At 34.8% G+C, this 23,400-nt stretch overlaps 1 protein-coding gene across 2 annotated transcripts; it reads left to right on the top strand.

Moving 5' to 3' along the window:
• The first annotated feature begins 1,415 nt into the window (after positions 1 to 1,415).
• Positions 1,416 to 22,996, top strand: LOC106142215 (protein gooseberry). 2 transcript variants are annotated; one of them, XM_060948834.1, is made up of 6 exons: positions 1,416 to 1,597; positions 13,184 to 13,356; positions 13,703 to 13,805; positions 15,525 to 15,724; positions 16,233 to 16,843; positions 21,063 to 22,996. In XM_060948834.1, the coding sequence occupies exons 1-6, from the start codon at positions 1,543 to 1,545 to the stop codon at positions 21,181 to 21,183; spliced, it is 1,263 nt and encodes a 420-aa protein (XP_060804817.1). In that variant the 5' UTR covers positions 1,416 to 1,542; the 3' UTR covers positions 21,184 to 22,996. The 2 variants fall into 2 exon arrangements, with proteins under 2 accessions (XP_060804817.1, XP_013199349.2); XM_013343895.2 differs by having other exon boundaries at positions 13,703 to 13,961.
• Positions 22,997 to 23,400: the final 404 nt, after the last annotated feature.

Below are 23,400 nucleotides of genomic sequence, written 5' to 3'. Positions count from 1 at the left end.
ACCGGATGACATCAAATACAATTTACAATTTTTTTTAAATATAAAATTCTAAATTCTAATAACCTTTCCAGGACTCTACAAGAAAATGTACTGTATATAAATGATAAACGACGCTGCACGAATATTTTTCGAAGGAATGAGTGATTTGGATTATTTGCTACTGAGACCGAAACAATTGATTTCAGAATTTTTGTCTGTTTGTCGCTTTGTCCGTTTATCTGTTCGCGGTGGAATTAAAAACGGCTGACCTGCCTTTTGATCTTTCTCATCTTAGCGTCTTCCTAGGATGTCTTCCCATAATATATGCATCTGCGCCACTATAAGAGCCTGGAATTTGCTTGAAAGAAAAAGAAAAGAGGCACAATAGAAAAATATGGCAAAAGAAGAGAAATAAACCACAAATCTTGGGATCAGAAAGTTTAAGTTATATTGTAATCAGCGTCTTAATGATAGCATATCTACACTTTGTATAATCAGACTAATATACTAATACCTACTTTATGCTTATAAAAATATGCAAACAAATTTGATCTTAAATAAAAAAAAAAAATTAAATATTAGCGATACTAAGAGTTTTTAAACAATAAATTTGGGGTGGATTTGCAAAGAAGTTGAAAAAAAGGATAATTATATTTGTGAACAAAACTTTTAAATAAATAATAATAAGTATATCAAGAACAATGCATTTATTTTCAGTAAAATTAGCATATGAGATATTTAAACACGTTTTGACATTTATTCATGAAGCTCAATGTCACAAAAATGATGGCGTGCGGAAAAGTCATACAACATTCGAAATAAAATTTGTATTGTGTAGTAACAGATCGACATTGCAATTACCTAACTCATACAAGCACACCATTTCGTTTTTCGTGGTGTGATGGGGACTCCGCCCCAAACAGATTTTGACCAATAGCCGTCAGCGGTTGTATGATCGTTGTGGCAACACGCCTCATGTTTTTCGTCACGGCACAATGACTCCGGCGCGACTCACACATTGTTAATGCAAACGCTCTTCGCTTTGAAGACACCAGAATCAGGTTCTATTGCTATCTCGTTTCGACACCGGTTTTCCATACAAATGTTTTAATATTGCCATTCTTTGATTAGTAGAGTCGGAGAGTGCGTTGTTGCCAAATTTTGTTAGTGAAGTAATTAGTAAAATAAATGTTTTTTGAAAATTTGTGCAAAATTTGGAAGTTTTCCTACTTAAATTTGAGATCGGCGAAAATCTTTTGGTAGTCAATACTCGCCTGCGCGAAAGAGACAAAAGATCAGGTAGTGCAGTCTTGAAGGCTGCGGAGGCGGCAAGTTTGACCATTTTTTGTTGGACCGCTGATCGTGAAAGATTACACTCGAGAGTCGAAATACATCTTTACATCACACGTCAGTGGGCACTGGACTGTCTTCAAAGTAACACGGATTAGACACACGCAGTTTCCCTTAATGCAATTATGTCTGCGTGCAACCTGTGATAGTGAAAGACTGATTTAGTGTTTTGTCTAGGACTTTTGTGTTGAGAGCAGCTGATCAAAAGCATTAATGGCGGTATCGACATTAAACATGACTCCGTATTTTACAGGATACTCTTTTCAAGGTAAAATTATCCTACTACTATTATAAAGGCGAAAGTTTGTATGGATGTTTGTTACCCTTTCACGCAAAAACTACTGAACCGATTACCATGAAATTTGGTATGTAGGTAGCTGAAGACCCAGAATAACACATAGGCTACTTTTTATCCCAGAGTTCCCGCGGGATTGATAGGGTTTCCATGCGGACGAAGTCGCGGGCGGCCTCTAGTATTCTAATAGTAAAACCATTGCTTTGTATTAATTTTGCTCACTTTTATTTTTGCATTGATTTTTCATATAAGTATAGTAATGCATGAAACTAATTGAATATTATTTCAACGTTTAGTTGTTTAATGTGTTTTTATATTTTTCCATTATGGTCGAGTTTGAGATTTACTGTTTTCTTCTACTTGCGTAGGTATATTTAAGAGCTAACCCTTGTCGCCTACTGTCTACTATACATATATTTAACGGGAATAGGTATATAACTATATGCTATATAACTTATCAAGACACGTGATAGATATCGGAAAACAATAAGAATAAGCATTATCGTAATTTTTGAGAAATGAGCAACAAAACTATTAAAAAAAAACAACTAACAGCTAGTTAGCGATTTATAACATAAGTGGGATAATTTTCAAATGATATTATAATGATGAAGGGGAGAAGGAGATTTGTTTTCCATCCTAAAGTCCCAAAAATTTATAATTTTTGGGACTTTCGGCTGGATTTCCGACTGGAAAACAAGAGCGGCTTTTACTACCGTCAATATAACAATAATTCTTCTTAAAAAAAGTTATTCTGACTACATTTTTATTTATTAATAGCCTTGTTAATAAATTTCGAAATGGTCAAGGCGCCAATAATAGTGTTCCTGTGAAAGTGATTGTTTTTATTGAATAAACAATTAATGTCACGACTTGTTTATTGTCAAAGCTTCGCGGGTTGCTCAAATGACCGTGAACCTTATTTATTGTAAGGAAAATATAAAGCATTTGAAAAAAATTCGCCACTATAAAAAAATTAAAATCAAATCAATTATTTATTGGCATATGAACTTATCATTAGCGATGAATGTTAGGATTCAGTATCATATGTACAAACCAGATTTCATATTCTTATTAGTATAAAGCAATATAAGTAGGTATTTTATATGTGTAATATGCGGTATGTATAGGTATATGCAGTTATTACAGACATGATATGATATGGCTTAAATTCACTTTAAGTTTCGTAGTTGTAATTTCGAAAAAAAAATTCTCTTACATAAATGAATAAATAAATCTATACACATACTATTAGACATAATCACGTCTTACGTATCCCTTGCGGGGTAGACACGGCTAACAGTCTTGAAGCCTGAAAGGCCACGTTTAGCTTAATGGCTTAGTGAAGGAATTGAAATTCAAATAGTGACAGGTTGCTACCCCATCGCCTAAGAGAAAGTCCCAAGTTTATTCACCATTCCCTTAGTCACCCTCTACGACACCCACGTGATTGCTGCTTGTGTTACTAAAAAGCCTCATAAAAAGACTGCATAACTATTGTCTCCTAAAAGATTCGTCACGTTTTGAAACTATAAATTTTATTGCTGGGAAAATAGTTTTGTTTAAAATTTACTAATTTGCATTGCTTTATGTCTATTGTCAACCCCGCAAGGGATATAGCTTATATGATATGTGATGTTATATTATTATGTGATATTGATATTTGCGTTTAATTTATATAGCGGCAACGAAAATACATAATTTAAAAATAATCAGCTTTCTAGCTATCACTGTTTATGAGATACAGCTTGGTGACAGACAGACGGAAAAACAAACAGTGGAGGTTACCCAAAAGGTAAAAACGGCCCCCTATTATTCGCCTAGAAAAGAATCCCCAATTTGTAAGCCCATCCCTTAGTCGCCTTTTACGACATACAAGTGATTGCTGCTTGTGTTACTAAAAACCCTCATAAAAAGACTGCATAACTATTGTCTCCTAAAAGATGCGTCACGTTTTGAAACTACAAATTTTATTGCTGGGAAAATAGTTTTGTTTAAAATTAGTATTATGTCTATTGTCAACCCCGCAAGGGATGTAGATTATATGAGATGTGATGTTATATATGAGATGGTTCTGTCATGTGGAGAGGATGAATGAAAACAGGTTGACTAAGCAGATATACATGGAGGGTGTGGATGAAAGGTCGGAGTGGGAAGACCTAGACGAACGTATCTTGATCAAATTAAGGACGTCCTGGTAAAGGGTCAGGTCAAAAGTACCCGAAACCGCCGAGCTTGCATGAAGAGAGTTATGAATGTGGATGAAGAGAAGGAAATATGCAGAGATCGTGGCAAGTGGAAAGAAGTAGTCTCTGCCTACCCCTCCGGGAAAGAGGCGTGATTTTATGTATGTATGTATCTTCGTTGCCGCTATATACATTAAATGCAAATATCAATATCACATAATAATATAACATCACATCTCATATATAGATATAGATTATATCCTTTGCGGGGTTGACAATAGAAATAATACTAATTTTAAACAAAACTATTTTCCCAGCAATAAAATTTATAGTTTCAATACGTGATGCATCTTTTAGGAGACAATAGTTATGCAGTCTTTTTATGAGGATTTTTAGTAACACAAGCAGCAATCACTTGGATGTCGGAAAAGGTGACTAAGGGATGGGCTTAAAAATTGGGGATTCTTTTCTAGGCGAATAATAGGGTCCCGTTTTTACCTTTTGGGTAACCTCCACTGTCTGTCTCTCCGTCTGTCGTCCGTCCTATACTAATCCCGTTTTTACCTTTTAGGTACGGAACCCTAAAAATTATCGTATCGCATGCACCCAACGAGGAAGGAACAACCTACAAACCTAATTTAAAAAATGCAAGTAGAACCTAGACTAATGAATTCAGATGCCAGTAATATAACGAGGAGCATCTGTAAAATAATTTCAAAGGCTTACCGTATAATATAAATAACAAGAGGCACTAAAGCTGTTCAAAAACGCTTGCAGTTATAATTAACATAGAAAAACATTACGACGGTATTGTTAAAAATGTCATACCAGCTTGTGATCTGTTTCGTTTAAAACAAATTAAAAAGAAAAAGAAAGAATTTTATGAAGGCTTAAAAGGAAAAGAGCTCTTTTAAAAATACCGACTTCATATAACCTATTGTCACAAGGCACAAGAGAATGGTTCAGTTAAATTATCTTTTTAGGATTAATGCAATATATGTATTTAAGTTATAATTTGAGTATATATTTACAAATGATGCTTTTATAGAATTTCTAAAGGTAAATCTGCCTTGCAGAACAATTAAAAGTGAAAAAGAACTTTTAGTTTAAGAAAATACTTTTGCCCTTTTAGATGAGTCATACAACTTACAAAGGCTTCGACTTGGAGTGACACAAGATGAGGCCGAGCGGCTGGTCCCTTTCGGTTATTAAAAATGTTAAAATTTTTTAATTCGACACCAAACTACATGACTGAGTATAAGTCAGGCTTAGTGTCAAAGACCACGGGGACTGGCCAAGAATATCAGAAAACATTTATATAATACGCAAAGCTTAGTCTGCTTATTCATCTTTGTTTAAATTTTATTGTTATTGTTATCTTCCATTTATTTACACTTTACAATTATATTATTAGGTACAGATTTGAAAGACACGTACTACTATTCTGCTTTTGTATATTACATCACTTCAATCACCATAATGACTAATGATCGCATACCAATGCAGATAAATATCGCAGTTATAAACGGGGACGTTAATGCAGATATTAGTCGTTTAATATATGCGATGAAACACTGCGATCAGATGCGCCTGCGGCTAGGTGACGCCGCCGGTCGATGCGAGCCTTGCAATTTCCTCGTCAACGCGCCATATTGCGAGCATTTTCTCCTGGTTTCTCACATGTAATGCAATTTGCTACAACCTTTTGAATAACTAAATTTATTTTTTTTATATTAATTTTATTTACTTTATAACACCTACGAGTAATGTTAGTTTAAGCAACGGGTGAACTTATGATATTGAAGAAATTATCCAAAACTTTGCTTATAAAAAACATGAATAAGAAAGACAAAAAAACAATAGCATCTTTGAAAATATCCTTAAAAGCTTTAAAACGTTTAATAAATCCAACAATAATATTAACGTCAGAGATATTACAAAACATAATTTTGACCTCCATAAAGAGTTCAGTACCATAATCAAGGTTTAGTCACATTCATATCAAGCCGACAAGCGGTGCACATCTTGCGCGCACGCACACCGCGGTGTCCGGATCAAAGGCACCGACAGGCTCTTTTAGCCGCATAATATGACGCGCCCCCCGCCCCCGTCCCAGCCGCCAGGCGAAATGCCTTGCCGACTGAACCTCCTCCAGGCTTTGCCATTACTTATGTCGATCTATTAATAAACAAATTGATATAACGGATGTTACGACAACAATTTCATTCAATTTAAATCTTTGGAATAAATTAATCGAGGCTTGTTATAAGGTTTTGTTTTATTGTTTGATTGGAATATACGTTACGTGTTGATGTTTCTTTATATATTTTGTTCGTTTTTGAAATAAATATATATTTTTTTCTAGAATCTATGCAAAATCCTAAACATATTGGAATGAATACTACGAACTGATCGAAGTCATATTTGAATCAATACTGCGAACCTTAGGAAATACGACGTATTGGAATCAAGGCTATGAATCCGACAAACTATGATGTATTGGAAATTAATGATGTGAACTGACGGAAAACATATTGGAATTAATGCTGCAAATCTGAGAAAACACAACGTATTACAATCAATGCTCAAAATGCAAGAAAACATGATGTACGGTTTTGAAATTAGGGCTGCGAACAAGAGGAAATCAAATCGGAATCAATGCTACGAACCGAAAAAACACGACGCATTGGGGCCAATACTGCAACTGGAAGTGGACAAGAAACACGACACATTAGAAACAATACTACAAGCTGAACGAAATATGAGATATCAATATTGCAAACTGGAAGAACTCATATTGCAAACAACGCGGCCAACTGGAGGGAAAGCCAATGGTTGAAGGTAAATTTAGATGACAAGAACAAAGGCTTAAAGATGGCGCAAGAACTGAGCTATCTGTTTCCATAAGAACTTTCTTTGATTTACAAAAATGTATAAATCAAACACATCATTTCAATAAATAGCACGAATAAAAAATACAATACAACCACACTCATTCAGTCGGTTCATATTAACAATGCTCATTTTAAAGGCATTAAAATATCACGATCATAGGCGGGTAAATTGTAAGCGTTGAAACGATAACGATCAGATTAATCGAAGACGATAGATTGGTATCTACACAGCTCGAGGCGACACGCGCCTTTCGCGACACCGCATCGCGTTTGTACTCGTACTTACAGCGAATACCACGTTTATCTATACAAATTCATTGCTATCTAGCATGAGTTGTGACGACATTAGAGTTTGTTGATGCTGACTAATTGTTGAAGACAAAGTACTTGTTGCTTGATTGAAATACACATACACATACACACACATGATCACGTCTTTATCCCTTACGGGGTAGACAGAGCCAACAGTCTTGAAAAGACTGATAGGCCACGTTCAGCTGTTTTGCTTTATGATAGAATTGAGATTCAAATAGTGACGGGTTGCTAGCCCATTGCCTAAAAGAAGAATCCCAAGTTTATAAGCCTATCCCTTAGTCGCCTTTTACGACATCCATGGGAACGACATGGAGTGGTCCTATTCTTTTTTTTTTATTGGTGCCGGGAACCACACGGCAAAAAAATAGTTTCTTGATTGAAATGACTGCGGGAAGTTTCATTTACTGTTGCCTAACTTGACTTTCTATGAACTCTTTCAATTTCTTTAATTGTACGACAGTTTTAAACATTGATACAATTTTATTAATATAAATTACTAGAGTTTACAATCAATGATATGGAACGGACAGTTTTGATAGTCTGAAAGTACATTAAGGATAAATGAGTTACTCGTCAAACGTCTTCTCTACGCTGAGGCGTCACTGGCGGAAAAGTTTCAGGATATGGTAAACTGTGTGTGTGAATATTTGAAAAAGGAAGGAATGAAAGCGAACGTTATATATAGTATTTTGTATTTAAATATATTTTCATTGTAAAGTATTCGGCGGGTTCCACAGCGTGGTATCGGTCACGTGCGCCATCGGTCAGGGTATCATTGTTCCATTAAAATTACGTAAATTCTCCTCAATTACTGTCGACATCATGAAAACTAGCCTCGATAAACGGTTCGATCAAGGTCTAGAACCTGCATGTCCACTCAATATGATATGTGTTGCCTATAAGTAGGAATTTGGTGTTCACATTCATACTTTGTTTGTAACGAATAAACTCGAAAACTATTGGACCGTTTTTGATGATATTTTTAGAGAGATAGACGAAACACTTTTTGGAAGATCACACATATGATAATATCTGCGAAAAACTATCTTGAGATAAGAAGTAATCTGTTCAAAACTAATATATGTTCGCAAATCGCAGTCACATGTTAAAAATCTATCGTAAATGATGTCCAACAAAAACTTCTATAGTTGATAAAACTAAATAACGAATCCTTTAAAAAGGATTTAAAAATAGTAAGTTGTTTTTGCCCTGACGAAAGTAAGAACAAAACAGTCTTATGCCGTGTGTTGTAAAAGAGTTTATTGCAGTAGAAGAATACTTTGAGCATTGATTTATAGATTGATTATTTATTTTATTGCGTGTTGTTATTTTATTACCCAAAGAAGTTCTTTATCTCACCACAGTAACAGAGAGCGAATTCAGAGCCATTGTTTTTTGTTAACAATTTTAGGACACTTATGACTGTACAAGTTATTTTTGGTATAATATTATAATAATAATTCAAAAACCGTTTGGCTTTTTCTAGTCAGAATGGTTCTTAGCGGCGAAGCAAACATGTTTTAAAGTCCATTTCTTGTTAGAGAAGAAAGGAATCCGTCAAATTAGTACATACCGCGGCATGAATACATAATGAGGTCGAACAGGGCATTTTCAAATAGACCATTATATTGGAATAAAATATTCAGATCCATTCATTACTTTTAGTAACATTTGGGACTTGGACGCCGAAAGCGTTGGGATTTGAACAGTTGGCCGCTAGTTCAATGGGATGCATATGCGTTTAAAACAAATTAGTCGAATGGTTTTTTGTGTGTCCCCTTGCCGCTTTCTGAACGCTTCTGTAACAGTCCTGTTTATTTTCCTTGTGCATTTTAATATTCAGCACTTAGAACTCATGTTTAGTGATAAGCCTCAGATTAGGAATGATTTATTTATTGTTTTTATTAAGGTTTGACACTTATAGAAAATTAACTTAAATCTTACTGTAGTTGTAAGAAAATTCTTTGAAAACCGGTGATCATGGAATGATGTACGGTACATACCTTTTTAATTTATCTTCGTAATTATTTCTAACATGAAAGAATTGTAACATCAAAAATTGTACGATAACTGTATTCACGCACCGACCGATATTTACCCATACTATAATAAACCGCTATGTAACGCATGAAAGTATAATAGAATTGATTTGATATTCGATTGCTACATTTTGTGGCCACGCGACCACGGCCACACAGAACTCCTCAAGCTTGAAGCAGGCTTAATGGCATGACACCGCCTTTGTAAACGCCGACCAATTCTAATGCCTATTCAGATGGCATTTCACCTCTTTGTTGCTTGATTTTGGATAGTAATAGGTTATTTTATTAGTGTATAGATGAATTTTAACAGGTTACGAAAAGAAATCTCGTGTCAATCGAATTCCAGAACAACTTTTGTCATCGCAGTCACGAGTGGATCCGATTTTCATAATGACATCATGTTACTCACGTTTGTTGACTGTATTCCGATTATAACCTTACATATGACTTGCTTTTGAGATTAATTTTGTTATTATTTTTACTATTAACCTAGAATGATGTTTTGTTTTGAATAATGCAATAGTACTTAGTAGGTATAAGTTGTATTAAACTAAATAACTGTTTTATGAAACAAAAATGAACAATAAAATCAGCTTATACTCGTGAAGTAAATAAGGTTTTAGCCTCAATCCTTAATGAAAGGTACTTTGTTTTCGTAGGTATTACGTTCATTTGAGACAAGAGAAACATTTGATACTTTGAACTATGACCAGTTTTCAAAGAATTCAACTACGCGTCATTCTTTATCGACTCTTACAACTTATGAGAAGGAAAGCGGCATACTATGACGTACAGCCTCATATAAATTTTACTATGGCCACATTAATGTCGCTACGTGAAATTGATTTGCAGGTAGAAATATATTATGATTGTGAAAACGGGGTTTACGATTTATTTACACATTACGATATCGACTTCGTACATTATAAACTATCAGTGTTACGTTGTTTGCAAGTGCTTGTGGAAAATTCGCTCAGTGGATTTGCGGATTACATAATTATTATTAAATTGCTAATGGTTACGAAAACATCTTTAGCCTGACTGTGATGTGTAAAATAAGGCAAGCAACGGTTAGCGAATTGAAAATACTATTTATTATATTTTGTATGATTTTGACATATTTGCTTCGTGAAAATACTTGAATATTAGTATAATTCCAAATTGGAGTGGTGATAAAATAGTTTTTTTTCATTTAACCTGTCTCTTATATCTTGTTATATAAATATATTTACTTAAAAAAATTAAATCGAATGACCAAACTAATTGCGATTCGGGTAAAATAATTTCTTTCAAAATCAAATGTAAGTTAATAATGGATCGAGCAGGTTCAAGTGAACTGTAAACGAATCTCTTCAATATGGAAGATTAAGAAATTCAATTTTCTACTAACAATGCGAGATAACCTAAAAGTACTTCATAGGTTGATGAAAATGTGATTGTTAATTAAAGTTGACACAGAAATGCGAATGGTGAATTGAAAATCTTCATTTGAGCGGTCACGGTTTAGCTCTCGCGTTTAGCATTAAATGATTGACTCTGTTTCAATTTCTTTTAACACGAAAGCGGCGGTCGAACGAATCGCAACACGATTATGTGATTGTGAGAAATTTTATGCGTTTTTGTATCTTTGCTTGCTTAGTATGTGCCTCAGTTTCAACAAGACAACGTTGTTATGAATAAAGCACGTAAGAAAATATTCTTCTTATACATATTTTTTTATCAATGTATTTTTCGTGCTCCACATTTTTATGCCACCCTGGTAGCTGGCATTGTGATCAACTTGTGCATGATCCAAAAGTACTTCCGGACGATTAGTTTCAAATGAATGTTTGAATTTGTTGTTAAGTTCGCCTCCTTTTGCGCTAATAGTGTTACAATGTTTGAGAATTCTATTACGGCATTGTGCACTCCAGACCCGCTTTGTGTGATTATTGTGTGCCTTTCATCGATTGTGCATTTTCTGATCCCGTTTCAATATCAACGTATTGAGTCTTTATATACGTGTATTCGATTTGTCGGTCAAGTATAACAAATTTTGTTGTTATTCCATATAGAATAAAATTCTGCATCTTTTTCTCGTAAAAATCATGATTAGGTATTATTAAATTTGTGAGATTTTGGAACCGTTAAATAAACTTATTGCTATCAATCAAGGGAAAAATCAAAGATAAAGAAGTGATGTGTGTATGTATCAATAACATGTTTTTCAAAAAATATTGATTACATCCACGAACCTACTTTTTAATAGTGAAACATATTATAATAAAGTGATACGTTACAAAGCCACCCACATTTGTATAGTGGGGTTATTATGGACACGTTATGCGTCATAAATATTTTTGGGAACATAAAATTAACACTCAAAAACATGGCCTTTCGAGGCACCGCATCGTCTACCAACTTAAAAAAAGTGTTTGGAATCCTCGCAGAACCGCACCGCAGGTCCAACTTTGCTACAAACGATTTTACATATTCCACTGCAACTTACTTTTTCAGAGCTTCTACATAAGGTTCGATTTTAAGTGTTGGTCCAAAATCTTAATTTTATTACATTTCCCTTCAATCTCTGACTTTATCATATTCGCATTATGGTTTATATTTCATTGAGTCGTGTTAACCATCTCGGTTCCTCTCCTTATCAAAGGACACAGTTGTTGACATGTTGTCTAATTGATTGGTGTTTCCCAGCAGGGGTCTAAGGCTCTACACGCGGCGGTGTCTTTGTGGAATTATTCCAAATTGATAAACTATAAATGCCTTTACAAGTGGAACATGCCACTGTTATTTATTTTTATACATATAGGTCGGAACAGCAATTTTGTTGGAGAGATATATATAGTTAATTAATATTTATGATTAAATTCACTCATATTTTTCAAAATAAAAAACAATGTAATATTCGTCGAAATTGCAATTTTGTATCTAAATAAATAGTCTTAGAATTTTCTATTTTTTTACGAAATTTATTTTCCCCGTATTATTTCAAACACGCCTAAAAAAATTTATTATGCTGTCGAAAAATCAAAAGCCTTATTGAAATTAATCGAATAAATACATATCACTACAGAAATAATGTGTCTTCGATATCTTATTTTGAAATCTCATCACGAAACTCAATTTGCTCTATATTAGTATAATAGAAGCCGTAGTTTTTTGAAACGCCTTTATATTTCAATAGAAACGTGCGGCCACAAAGGCGCAGCAAAAATCGAGGATCGGCGGTTTCCTTTGACGATAGGTGGTCCACCAGGTCGCGAATGATGTGATTATAATAGCGACACTTTATCTCCCACGTTAATAAATCCAGGAATATTGCGATCCCAACTCATAGCATTTTATTTGCAACCTTTATTGAAGAAACTTAATTACATTTCGATACCCATCACATTAAAACATTAATTAAAAATCTTGACGACTCTCTTTTTACTCCGGAAAAATAAAAATGGCGAGACACTCAGGCATTTTTATCTACATTCTTCAGTCATTTTTTGTTCAGCAAACATTCGTCGATACTCGTATAATATAACAAGTGGCGTCCGAAAATAGTTTAAGTGTTATCGTTTCTGGTTGACCGCATTCGTGTTAAAAGAAATTGGATACTCTTGCTTGAGAACACTTGCAATGGGACGTAAAATTACCAGATGATCGAAATCTTCGACGGCAGCCGTGGACGGCAAAGCCGACATCCGAGTGACGTACTATCGCTTTGTATTCTATAGTAACGTATTGTTGCTATTGATGCCGTACGCGTTATTTGATTTCAATAGCGCTACTGGTTTTAGGTTTGTTTATTATAAACTTGTTCGCCTTGAATCGTATGAAAACTTTGTAATGAATTATTTTCATCCATAGAAAGGGAACATACATAGGTAAGTTACAAAGATGATGTTTTGTTTGAAATTAAATGACCGAATGATTTGACTGATGAAAAGTTATCTATCTTAGCATATATTTTTAGTTTTACCAGTTTACTGGCTGTATAAACTTGAAGCAAATTTTCTTTCAAAAGTTTAATTATCCAATATTTATGGAACCCAAATTACTTGTTTTATGATATGAGCAAAACTAGAGATATTTTGTTATAATCATTTTTTCTTTAATTTTTTATATATTTGTCTGCAGGGCAAGGTCGTATGAATCAACTTGGGGGTGTGTTCATCAACGGTCGTCCGCTGCCGAACCACATCCGCCTGAAGATCGTGGAGATGGCGGCGGCGGGGGTCCGGCCTTGCGTCATCTCGCGGCAGCTCAGGGTCTCCCATGGCTGCGTCTCCAAGATCCTCAATAGATACCAGGTAATATATATAATAATAAAGAAAATTCAAAAAACATTTCGTTAAAAAAATACCTGACACCAAATTTTTACAGCTGTTAGCTTGCAGACAGTTTATCACAGTTAATTAAATTAAAATGATTTATTGATATTACAATAAATCAGTCAAGAACAAAAGGTGTCTGTAATTAAATATTGAGTTACTCATGAAATTGAAAAACCTTCGCTATTCAATAAAATTAACTCTCATATTGAAATGCAATGATAAATGGGATTTGATATGCAAACCGGTATCTTCAATGAATTTGTTTAAGTATTAAATTTCTTCAAGGTCGATTACAATTAGGATTTTTGTTTTGCTCCTATAGGAAACCGGTTCCATCCGCCCTGGAGTCATTGGAGGATCTAAACCCAGAGTGGCGACGCCTGAAGTAGAAAACAGGATTGAAGAATTGAAGAGACAAAACCCAGGTATATTTTCCTGGGAAATTAGAGATAAACTTATAAAGGAAGGCATCTGTGATAAAAACACAGCACCGTCAGTCAGTTCCATTTCGAGATTAATAAGAGGAGGCAAACGGGATGAGTCAGATCCTAGAAGAAATCACAGCATCGATGGTATATTAGGTAAGTCAAACTTACCTCGGGCTAATATTACAAAGATATCTCAGTTTATTGATCTTGTGATTTATCCTATGATTTGATGTCCCGTTAGGAAGTGATAATGTCGGTGCTAAAAATACTTCCTTTTATTTGAATAATATTTATATTCCTGCCTTTAATCGCCACTTTCAACTACTTTATTTGTATGTTCAACTTGTAGAGCTATTCAGAGCCATAATAATGTGTTTGCATTAAACTTTATATTGCGCTAGTTCCCAACTGAATGCACTCTTTATAAAAGATGTTGAGATGCGGCTTGCATGATTATACTAGTAAGGTCGTGTCAGATGAAAATAAAAATGTATTAAGCAATACCTAGGTATCCTTCACGTATTAATTCAATTATTTAAAAGTTGAGGAAACCTTCGCAGTAATGATGCATACATAACTCGCCGTGTCATCGTAGTCCTTAACGCCAATTCGAGACCATAATCACTTAATTTAGTTCAAAGTACACTATTATTATAAATTTATTCCTATAATGAGACTGTCGGAACGTTTGCAAACTTCAGAAAACGGCGTATAAAGTTAATAATCCACGTAAAAGTGAAGCGGACGGCGCGAGCGCACGCCACAGCAGCGCCCCTTGTGTCGGCTTCAAAATTGTAGGTTATAAAAATGAAATTAGTATCCAAAGGTGTTATTATCCCATCGCGTTTGGCCGCAGGGCTTGCATTACGACAATCTGTCCGTACTGCACGTCTTGTGCCGTATAGCTATCCAATATAAAATGGCGCTCCTAATATCCCGGTTGAGCGACTGAGTGCGCTTTTGCCGGCGAGATTTTGCGCCGCGATAAGATTATGCATATTAAGTTGTGCGCAGCCAAAGTAATATCTACACTGGAAAAGCGGCCCCTTTACCACTCGCACAGCACTGGAAATGTGAGGTTCGTGCTTGTCCTGTGACGGCCGCTAACGGTACATTTGCTCTCAGTTTTTCGCGGAAATATTAAATTTCGCATACGGTATCTTGATACGTAACATTGCGGAAAATATACCACATACATTTTTAACTTCATCTAAATTATAATATCGGTACAATAGTGAAAAATATTACGTTGCAAAGTACCTACGCAATAAAATAACGCATTGTGGTTACATAAAATGACAATAAAGAGCGACTATACCATCAAACTCAAAGTAATTTAAATCTATTTTCATCAAACAGCCTAAAGTAATATTTATTAAGGTCAGAAAGAACTCATCGGAGGCTTCTACAAATGTAATATGATGTGGTTACATTTAATTTAATCGGGAACGCGTGTGGTCCGGCGGTAGCAGGCGGTAATCGACTCAAGAAACAAAATGAACACACACTTGTAGATAGAAAGTCAACATTTGTAACAATGACAATTTTTATGTAAGTAATAATCATTTAGGCACTTATCACCAGTAATTTTTTGTTAGATACGGAGTTGAAACTCTAGAAATTTTTAAATCACCACTTGTATTTATAGCACCGTCATTAACTTGGACACTTTCAACTGTTTTGAGTACTTAGTTAATATTTTTCCAATTTCTCTAGGTCCATCATCATGTGAAGATTCAGATACTGAATCCGAGCCGGGCATCACTCTTAAACGGAAACAGCGGAGATCAAGAACTACCTTTTCTGGAGATCAGCTCGAAGCCTTAGAACGTGCCTTCACTAGAACTCAGTATCCCGATGTTTACACTAGAGAAGAACTGGCACAAAAGACCAAGCTGACGGAAGCGAGGGTTCAGGTTAGTCATTAGTAATTTTGGTTTCCAAAGGAGTCGAATGATAGATGAGTGTTATCAAACAAATTCATTGTTATATCAGTTACTACCCGCCCCATAACACCGTATCCAAAAAATAACGTAATTACCTATATTATTAATTATAAATATCATTTGTAAGGTAGCCATATGCTGTGCATCGCTACCGTTCCTTCACTAGTTTTTTGTTGAATTAATAACCTTTGTAATTGTAGGTTTCAATGTGAACGGCATTGCTCACACCCTTACATAGTAATTAATATCAATTTTTTCAAGAGTTTAATTAAACAAAGCTTTTTAGTGTCAGTATTGAACTCAATGTCGAAGCAAATTAATTATTTAGATTTCTCTCGAGTTTTGCTCCAAGGATTACGTCGCAACATCTCGCCCAAACAATTAGTAAAGTGGATTTATTTTTAGAATAGCTTTTCGTTCTTAGTTGCCCTTGTGCTTATCTTTTATTTTTATTTTACTAACGATGAGTTTTTCACAGGTCTGGTTCTCAAACCGAAGAGCTCGGCTAAGAAAACAGCTTAACTCCCAACAACTTAGTGCATTTAACACTATGTCGTTGCAATCTGCATTTCCATCTGTGCATCAACAGTATGAGCCTCCAACAACCTTTAACGCTCAATGCGCTTCTTGGCAGCAATCTTACTCATCAGCACTTGGATCCAGTTCAGTTTTGAACTCGGCCTTAGCACCATCACTTCATCAATCTGCTCTTACACCCCCTTCAGTATGTCAGTCTGCATTGACAGCACCGTCGCTGCATCCGCCTTCATCAAGCTCCTTTGCGAGTGGAAACTTGACTCCTCTTTCGCATTCTTCGGAATTAACAACTCCTTTGCAACCCACTGCAGATACTCCCCCCAGTTCGAGTCCAACTGCTGCCAGTCCGTCAACAAACCAAAGTAGTGCAATCACTTACCAGCACTCCACATATCCCAACCCCAGTGAAGCTGTTTCCCACGCATACGGGTACGGGGACTACTCCAAGCAAGAACACGCCATGTCTGCCCACAACCACTGGACCTCGAGACAACTAAGCGGTCACCCCCAAAACAAATTGGCAGAAGTCAGTGCCTGGCCGGAAAATTATAGGTGAGTCCACGCTATTGTTTATCGTATGGCATAATGACAAATTGATATTAGAGTAAATATATTATGTTGTACATCTCAATAATCCATGACGGCGGAGTTCAAGTAGCTTTATGAATTATGCACAATTTGAATTGTACGAATGAATATGCAATCATAATAATCTGACCTTTACTGCGGACAATTTAAATGCTTATTTATTACTGCTCACATGGTTGTTATTTTTGTAATAGCAGGTTTAGGCTTCGTAATTTGAAGTGACGTCATCTGTCTATGACCTGTTATTACAGAAATCTATGGGAAGCGGTAATTCGCTATGATATTGAGAGCGGCTGATTTTTACACCGTGTAACCGGTGGCTATCGGCAGGCATAGGTTTCGATCGCAAATCGGGGCGCGTTCGTCTTATTTCTTTTCACCTTCCTTTATCATTAGTCGGAGCGGCCGCTAATCAATTAAGAGTGTAAGAAGTCGGCCATTATACGCCGCGCGGGTGGTTATTACCGGGGCTTCGTAATACGCCGATCTGATCGTGAATGCAATAGGGCTGCGAATTTAATAGAGGTTTAAAATCGATTTTAATTAATTTCTTCTTACCTTATTTTCGATTCTCACGCAGTATAAGATCGTCTATTGTTACGCAAAAGGGTCATATGGAGACATCACTCGTGATGTCGTCGACAGAACTGTAACTCCCAAAGTGAATTTGTCGAAAGAGAATGTGTCAAATTCATTGTCGCTTTGTACTCAATACGGCTACGACATTTATCTGTGTTATCGAGACAAAGCATGTCTATAAACCACACATTGGACCACACACAATATCTCTTGTCGCACAATGACGGACACTAATAATAAATGGGTTAGCCCATGTTATTTGGCGGTGTTTTATCTAGTCCATATTTATGATTGACGTAAGTTTTCTGTAAGATTTTTTTGTGCCAAAAAGTTTACGACGAAAAATAGCAAAATTTTACCCGCGAACTTAAAGGTGACGATTGTCATTTATTATTATCAGTTCTATTAAACAGAGTGACCATACAAATAATGTAAGGTACTATTATTTTAAGGTGAAATACTATAATTTGAAAGCATGCCAAGTTAACTAAAACTACTAACTAAGACAACCTTAAACAGGTCGTTTTTTAATATAGGCAGTCTTTCAGATGAATTTAATAATGTAAACAAGATCGGATGACGAAAGGGAAGAATAAAAATCGAATAAAATAGAACAATTATTTTCTACTTCATTGTGAGTACGTTTCAACAGTCATAAAATAACACTACTAAGGTTGCTTAAATTTATCGCAAAAGTTAGTCAAAGCAATTTCAAATTACTTAAACGACTTCGCCAAACATTTTATAGGACAGAACAAACAAATTAAGCTGGTTTGTTTAGGCCAGATTTAGCCGTTAGTCTAACAAAGAGCAAGAAATTACTGCGTATGCATGTAATAAGAGAACAATACATAGGTGAGGGATAAACATAGCTGCTTTGTAGCCAGTTGCAATTAATGTGTGGCCGGACGTGACATTAGTGCAGTGAACCTAGGCATTAGCTGCACACGCTGGTATTAAAACTTATCTGAAGCCATTTGCATTCAACTTCCTAAACACAAGGCTGGTGTACGCAGACGCTTGTAGTTTGGGGTCATACATTCGGTTTCTCCAGCAATTTGCAATCTTTAAAGTGATTGTAAGCAGCTGTTTTATGATTACGCGGAAGTCGAATAGTCGTGTTATTAGGGATTCGAAATGGAAAAATTTTGAATGCGCGTGTAATTGATTGTTTTAAAAGTATCGTTTTGGCGATCACACATCTCCAAAACTCCGCATTAAAGCAATTTTTTTGTAAACCTGAATGTGCACATGATGTTTAGGATATTGAGTTACCCTTGTGTTTGTAATGCTACCATTTCTTAGATGGAAAAAAGCCAAAACGTATCAAATTTCGTAAATTTAAACACATGAATTAATATTACTACAGAATTGACTTGTTATTGTCAAATTGTAGTCCAACAAGAATATCCCGCTAATGAAGTCCTCTTTAGCATTAAGTAGATTATATCAGTAGTCGGGGTGGTTGTATAAGTACTTACCGATAAGGTTGCGTGTTTCCCCCCCAGTTTGTCAGGAATTATATCGTCAGATTATTATCGGTAGCGAACAACCATTACTCATAGCGTGTTATTATGTAAACGACGTATGAAGACGTTGCTGGTGTGCAAAATCATACTCCTGATATAAATTACCATCACCTTCAAATAAATAAAGCAGCCTTACATCGCGGCGTAGACAAAACCAAGTCTTGAAAATATTGAAAGGCCACGTTCAGTAGTATGGCTTGACGATGGAATTGACATTCAAATAGGTTAAAAAAACTTATATAAATTATACACATTCAAGTAACGAGAAATGTAGGTTTGTAAGAAGTCAGTAGGCCTTGTATTTCAAAGTTTTATAGAAATTTATAAATGGAGAGTTAATTTCATAATATTGTGGTTTTTTCACTGCAATGAATTACGAGTCTAATCCATGGAGTCAATTTAATAAGTTCTTTTATTGTTTGGGCGACACGTTTCGAGTAGAAAAATAATTTATTAACTTACGTCACATAATTCCACAAAAGCTAAACCTTTTCTCCATAACTTAATTTTCCATTTTTTATTGGGTTTGTAAGCCAAATTGAATACATTTCAAACACTCGACCTCGTTTTTCGCAATGCGGGCCTTAAATACAGTATTACGTAGTATTAGCAACTGAATTAAAATCAAATTTAAGTTTATAACCACTAGTCACGATTTCTACTAAATATTTTGTTCGTCGCTTACAATACTACCAGCTTCCCGAAGTAACATAATTTTCGTGACATAAAACAAGAAAGACTGCAATTGTCTCCTAGGAATTTCTAGATTCATACGATCTCTTCCTTGAGTATAAAAAATTAATAAAACATCTCTATCCTCGACTAAATTTAACTTTGAATTCATAAACATGCGCATAATAGAATAAACGTCAAAATTAAAATCATTCCGAAGCATTAAAAACGTATAACGTAATATCTGTAAAAGTTATAATTACATTTATACTTTTTTGTCTACCGTGCACGAATTAAGAACTTTGGTAGTCAAAAAGTAAGTAGCAATTACACTGCACATTAGGGTATCTACTCTGTGATTACACTTCGGTATTAGTGCCGGCTGCTCTCATGTATAAACTCCATTCGATCGGTGTATCAGTAAATTCCTTTGCTATTATGCAGAATTCCCACGGTCAATTTCATACGGTTTAGGTTCGGAACACATTAGTCGATACGATGTGACTCGACGTCGCAAGACGATACGGAGGCGACGTCGCGATGCATCTGTTATTACGTATGGAAATATAAAACGCAAAAAGTACCTTAAAATATTAAGAACAATGTTTCTCATCATTTATTCTGCGTAAAAAATGTAAACTTTTCAATACGGGGCAAAAAGCATCATAAAGCTAAACAAAAGACCGTTATCTTTTTTTTAGCTTTTTCGTTTTTGTGTTTTTTAAGGACAAAAATTTCTATGATTTTTTTAGATCAGTTATTTTCGAGTGTTGTAATAAAATCAAATAACCGTATTCTGTGTGTGTGTGTGTTTTTATATGGTATTGTATTGTCAAAAATTTTACATTCCAATGGCATAGTAGGATCGCGTCGCGTCGTCGCATTCTTTAAATGCGTTTGGACCTTAAAATTAGTTAACTTAGTCAAATGCTCCGAGAAATCTGACGTGATTTAGTTTCTTGGTTGTTTAGCAAAGATTTGTTTAAATAATCAGATGCAATAAATTAATAGTAAAATACAGGTCATAAATAATAACATCATTTGTCATCGAAGTATGAATCATTGAAAATCAAGTCACAATCTATTATTAGTAGGTAATATGACGTAACAATGAGTCTATAAATTATGCAAAACAATGCTTATGCCTAAGTGTTGCAAATGATCTTAAATCAATACGTTTGCTGGTAATAACATGATATATTTAATCAATATTACTTAGGTATTTGTAACTGGTCTAAGAGTTCTCATTTTCAATGATTTTGCTAAACAATAGATAACTTTCATTTCTACCTATTACTTAGCCTTTTATTAATTCCCGCCTGTCGTCATTTCTTAAAAAATATGTTCGTTATTTTAATTTATAAAGTTTCAATTTAACTGACAATTTGTTTCTATTGTTTCAGTTCGTTCTTCGGCACCAACCCTTCCCACTACGCGTCTCATGCGCACTCGCCCACAGAAGCTAAGTCTGGATATCCTTATTTAGGTCAACTAGGCGGTATGGATATGGGTAGAGTACATTAGACTGGTTAGCGCTATTAAACGCTGCAATAAAATTTAATAAAAAAAGAGCTGAATTTTTGCTTTAAACAAATTCATCAATTGTACATATGAAGATATTTTAAATGTATTTTGATCCAATGGTTTGAAATTAACATATCCTGAGTGCCTTTTTGCGTAATTAATGTGAATGTTTGTATATAATGTAAATCAGTAGAAAATTAATATTTTTTTACTATATGTAAAGTGTAAAGATACAAAATATAACTAGTTAGTACTTTAGATATTAATACTTATGTATTTTCGGATCTGGTCCAATTTATATGGCTAAATTTACACATCACTCTATTAAAAATAGGTGATCAAAGCAAATATGAATTATTTATATGGAGGCATGGGTTTACATATCCGTCACTTTACAAAAGTTGGAGAATAAATTGATCCAAATTGGCGACTATCTGCGCAGACACCATCAAGTCACTTGATTGATATAAATGTGCACTGCAAATAGGTAAAATAACATGCCTCTTTAAAGACATGTAAATAGAAAATGTAAGATTTGTTGTAACATAATTCAAGTTATACATGAGAGTGTGTGTACTTGTATGTATGTTAAATTGTATTTAGAGATGTATCTAATGGCAGAAATTAATTTAAATGTTAACTATATTGTTTATAGTTCCTGATATGCACTTGTGTAAGTAGTTATCATATTGTAAGGTTACACTATAATTTGGATAAGATTTATTAATTTAAGATAATAATTGTTGTTAAACAATTATTATTTTTACTAAATATAATTGTTGTTGAAAGAGTGTAAGGGGCCAAAACCGGGCAGGTTAAAATGCGTGATGCACAGAAAGGCACAGGTTCAAATCTCACCTCCACCCAAATCTCTGTCACCAGGCCATGTAAATGACCATTTTCAGAGTTATTTAGTACATTAGTTTGAATATAAAACCGATGCTCTTACGGTGAGGGAAGACATCGTGAGGAAACCTCCACATTCAGGCAACTGGATGTGTAACCATGGATCCAATACAGATTAGGTTTACCTGCAAAGGTTGCGGAGGTCAGATGGGTGTCGCTTCGTGTCAAAACCTGACTCACCCAATCCAGGATCCATGTTCAAAGGTATACCCCGGGCTTCTCCGCAGAGAGGTGAGAATGCAACCAAATAATTGTTGTTAAATTTAGTTTTATAAGTGGTTGAAATTTATATTGAGACAAACTATCAAGCTATATTAAAAGTGTTAATGCCTTCACTTATGTATGGGAGTGAAAGTAGAGTGAACGAAAATTTGAAATGAGAGCTTTAAGTATGAGTGTTGTTAGTTTTAAAGATCGAATTAGAGATATATTATCGATGTAAGAAAAATATGTAGAGTTAACGAGGATGTGGTGACGAAAATTTAAAGAGTTTAAATTAAAAGATGTTTGGACATGTCGAGAGAATGGATGAGGACGGAGTAACGAAAAAATATTATAATGAAGAGCTGACTGTAAAAGTGGGACAAGGCCTGCCTCATCGAACTTTCAAGGACCAAATTTCGAATCGAGTAAGAGTATCTGTAATCGTCGACTATGAAAAAAAAAATAATAATAAAGGTTTGTAGCAAGTGGAAATCCATAGCCTCTGCTTACCTCAATGGGAGGCAGGCGTGATGGTATGTACGAGTATGTATGTATGTTTGTATGTAGAAAATATTAAAAATACTTATAATATTTTTAAAGAATAAGGTCCAGTTATCATCATTTACGTACTAAATCAAAAGAGCCTTTAAATGCCTTGTAAGGAAATGTGATCTTATTATATGTATAACCGAAAGTATTTATTAAGTACCATTGTACTGTAGGAAACTAGGATAACAATATTCACCTTTGTTAATTAACTGTTTTACCCCAAATAAATTATTTTAAAATTATATAACGTTTTTTTTTTGAAGTATTATAAGGTCTAAAAAAACTTCAGATAACTTTTAAATTTGATAAAACGTTGTTCAAAGTTACTGACACTGTCACGCGTTTTATGTACTGAAACTACGAAGGGACCACTCAAATATTTAGATGAGAAGATGAGTAACTACAGATAGCATATCGAATTGAAACCACCTATTATTTGGCTCCAATGAACGTAGCAGCATACGCTGGATGGCTTGAGTGCCATTGAGTTGTTCCATGGTGAGACACTCAGACGATTTCGTTAGTGTCACTTGGCCTATGTGACTACTGAGCTAAAAT

This window comes from Amyelois transitella, chromosome 17, assembly GCF_032362555.1.
Source record: "Amyelois transitella isolate CPQ chromosome 17, ilAmyTran1.1, whole genome shotgun sequence".
In the NCBI taxonomy this organism is placed as follows: domain Eukaryota; kingdom Metazoa; phylum Arthropoda; class Insecta; order Lepidoptera; family Pyralidae; genus Amyelois; species Amyelois transitella.
The sequence above is the reverse complement of the archived record's forward strand: the minus strand, read 5'-3'. Positions and strand labels throughout refer to the sequence as shown.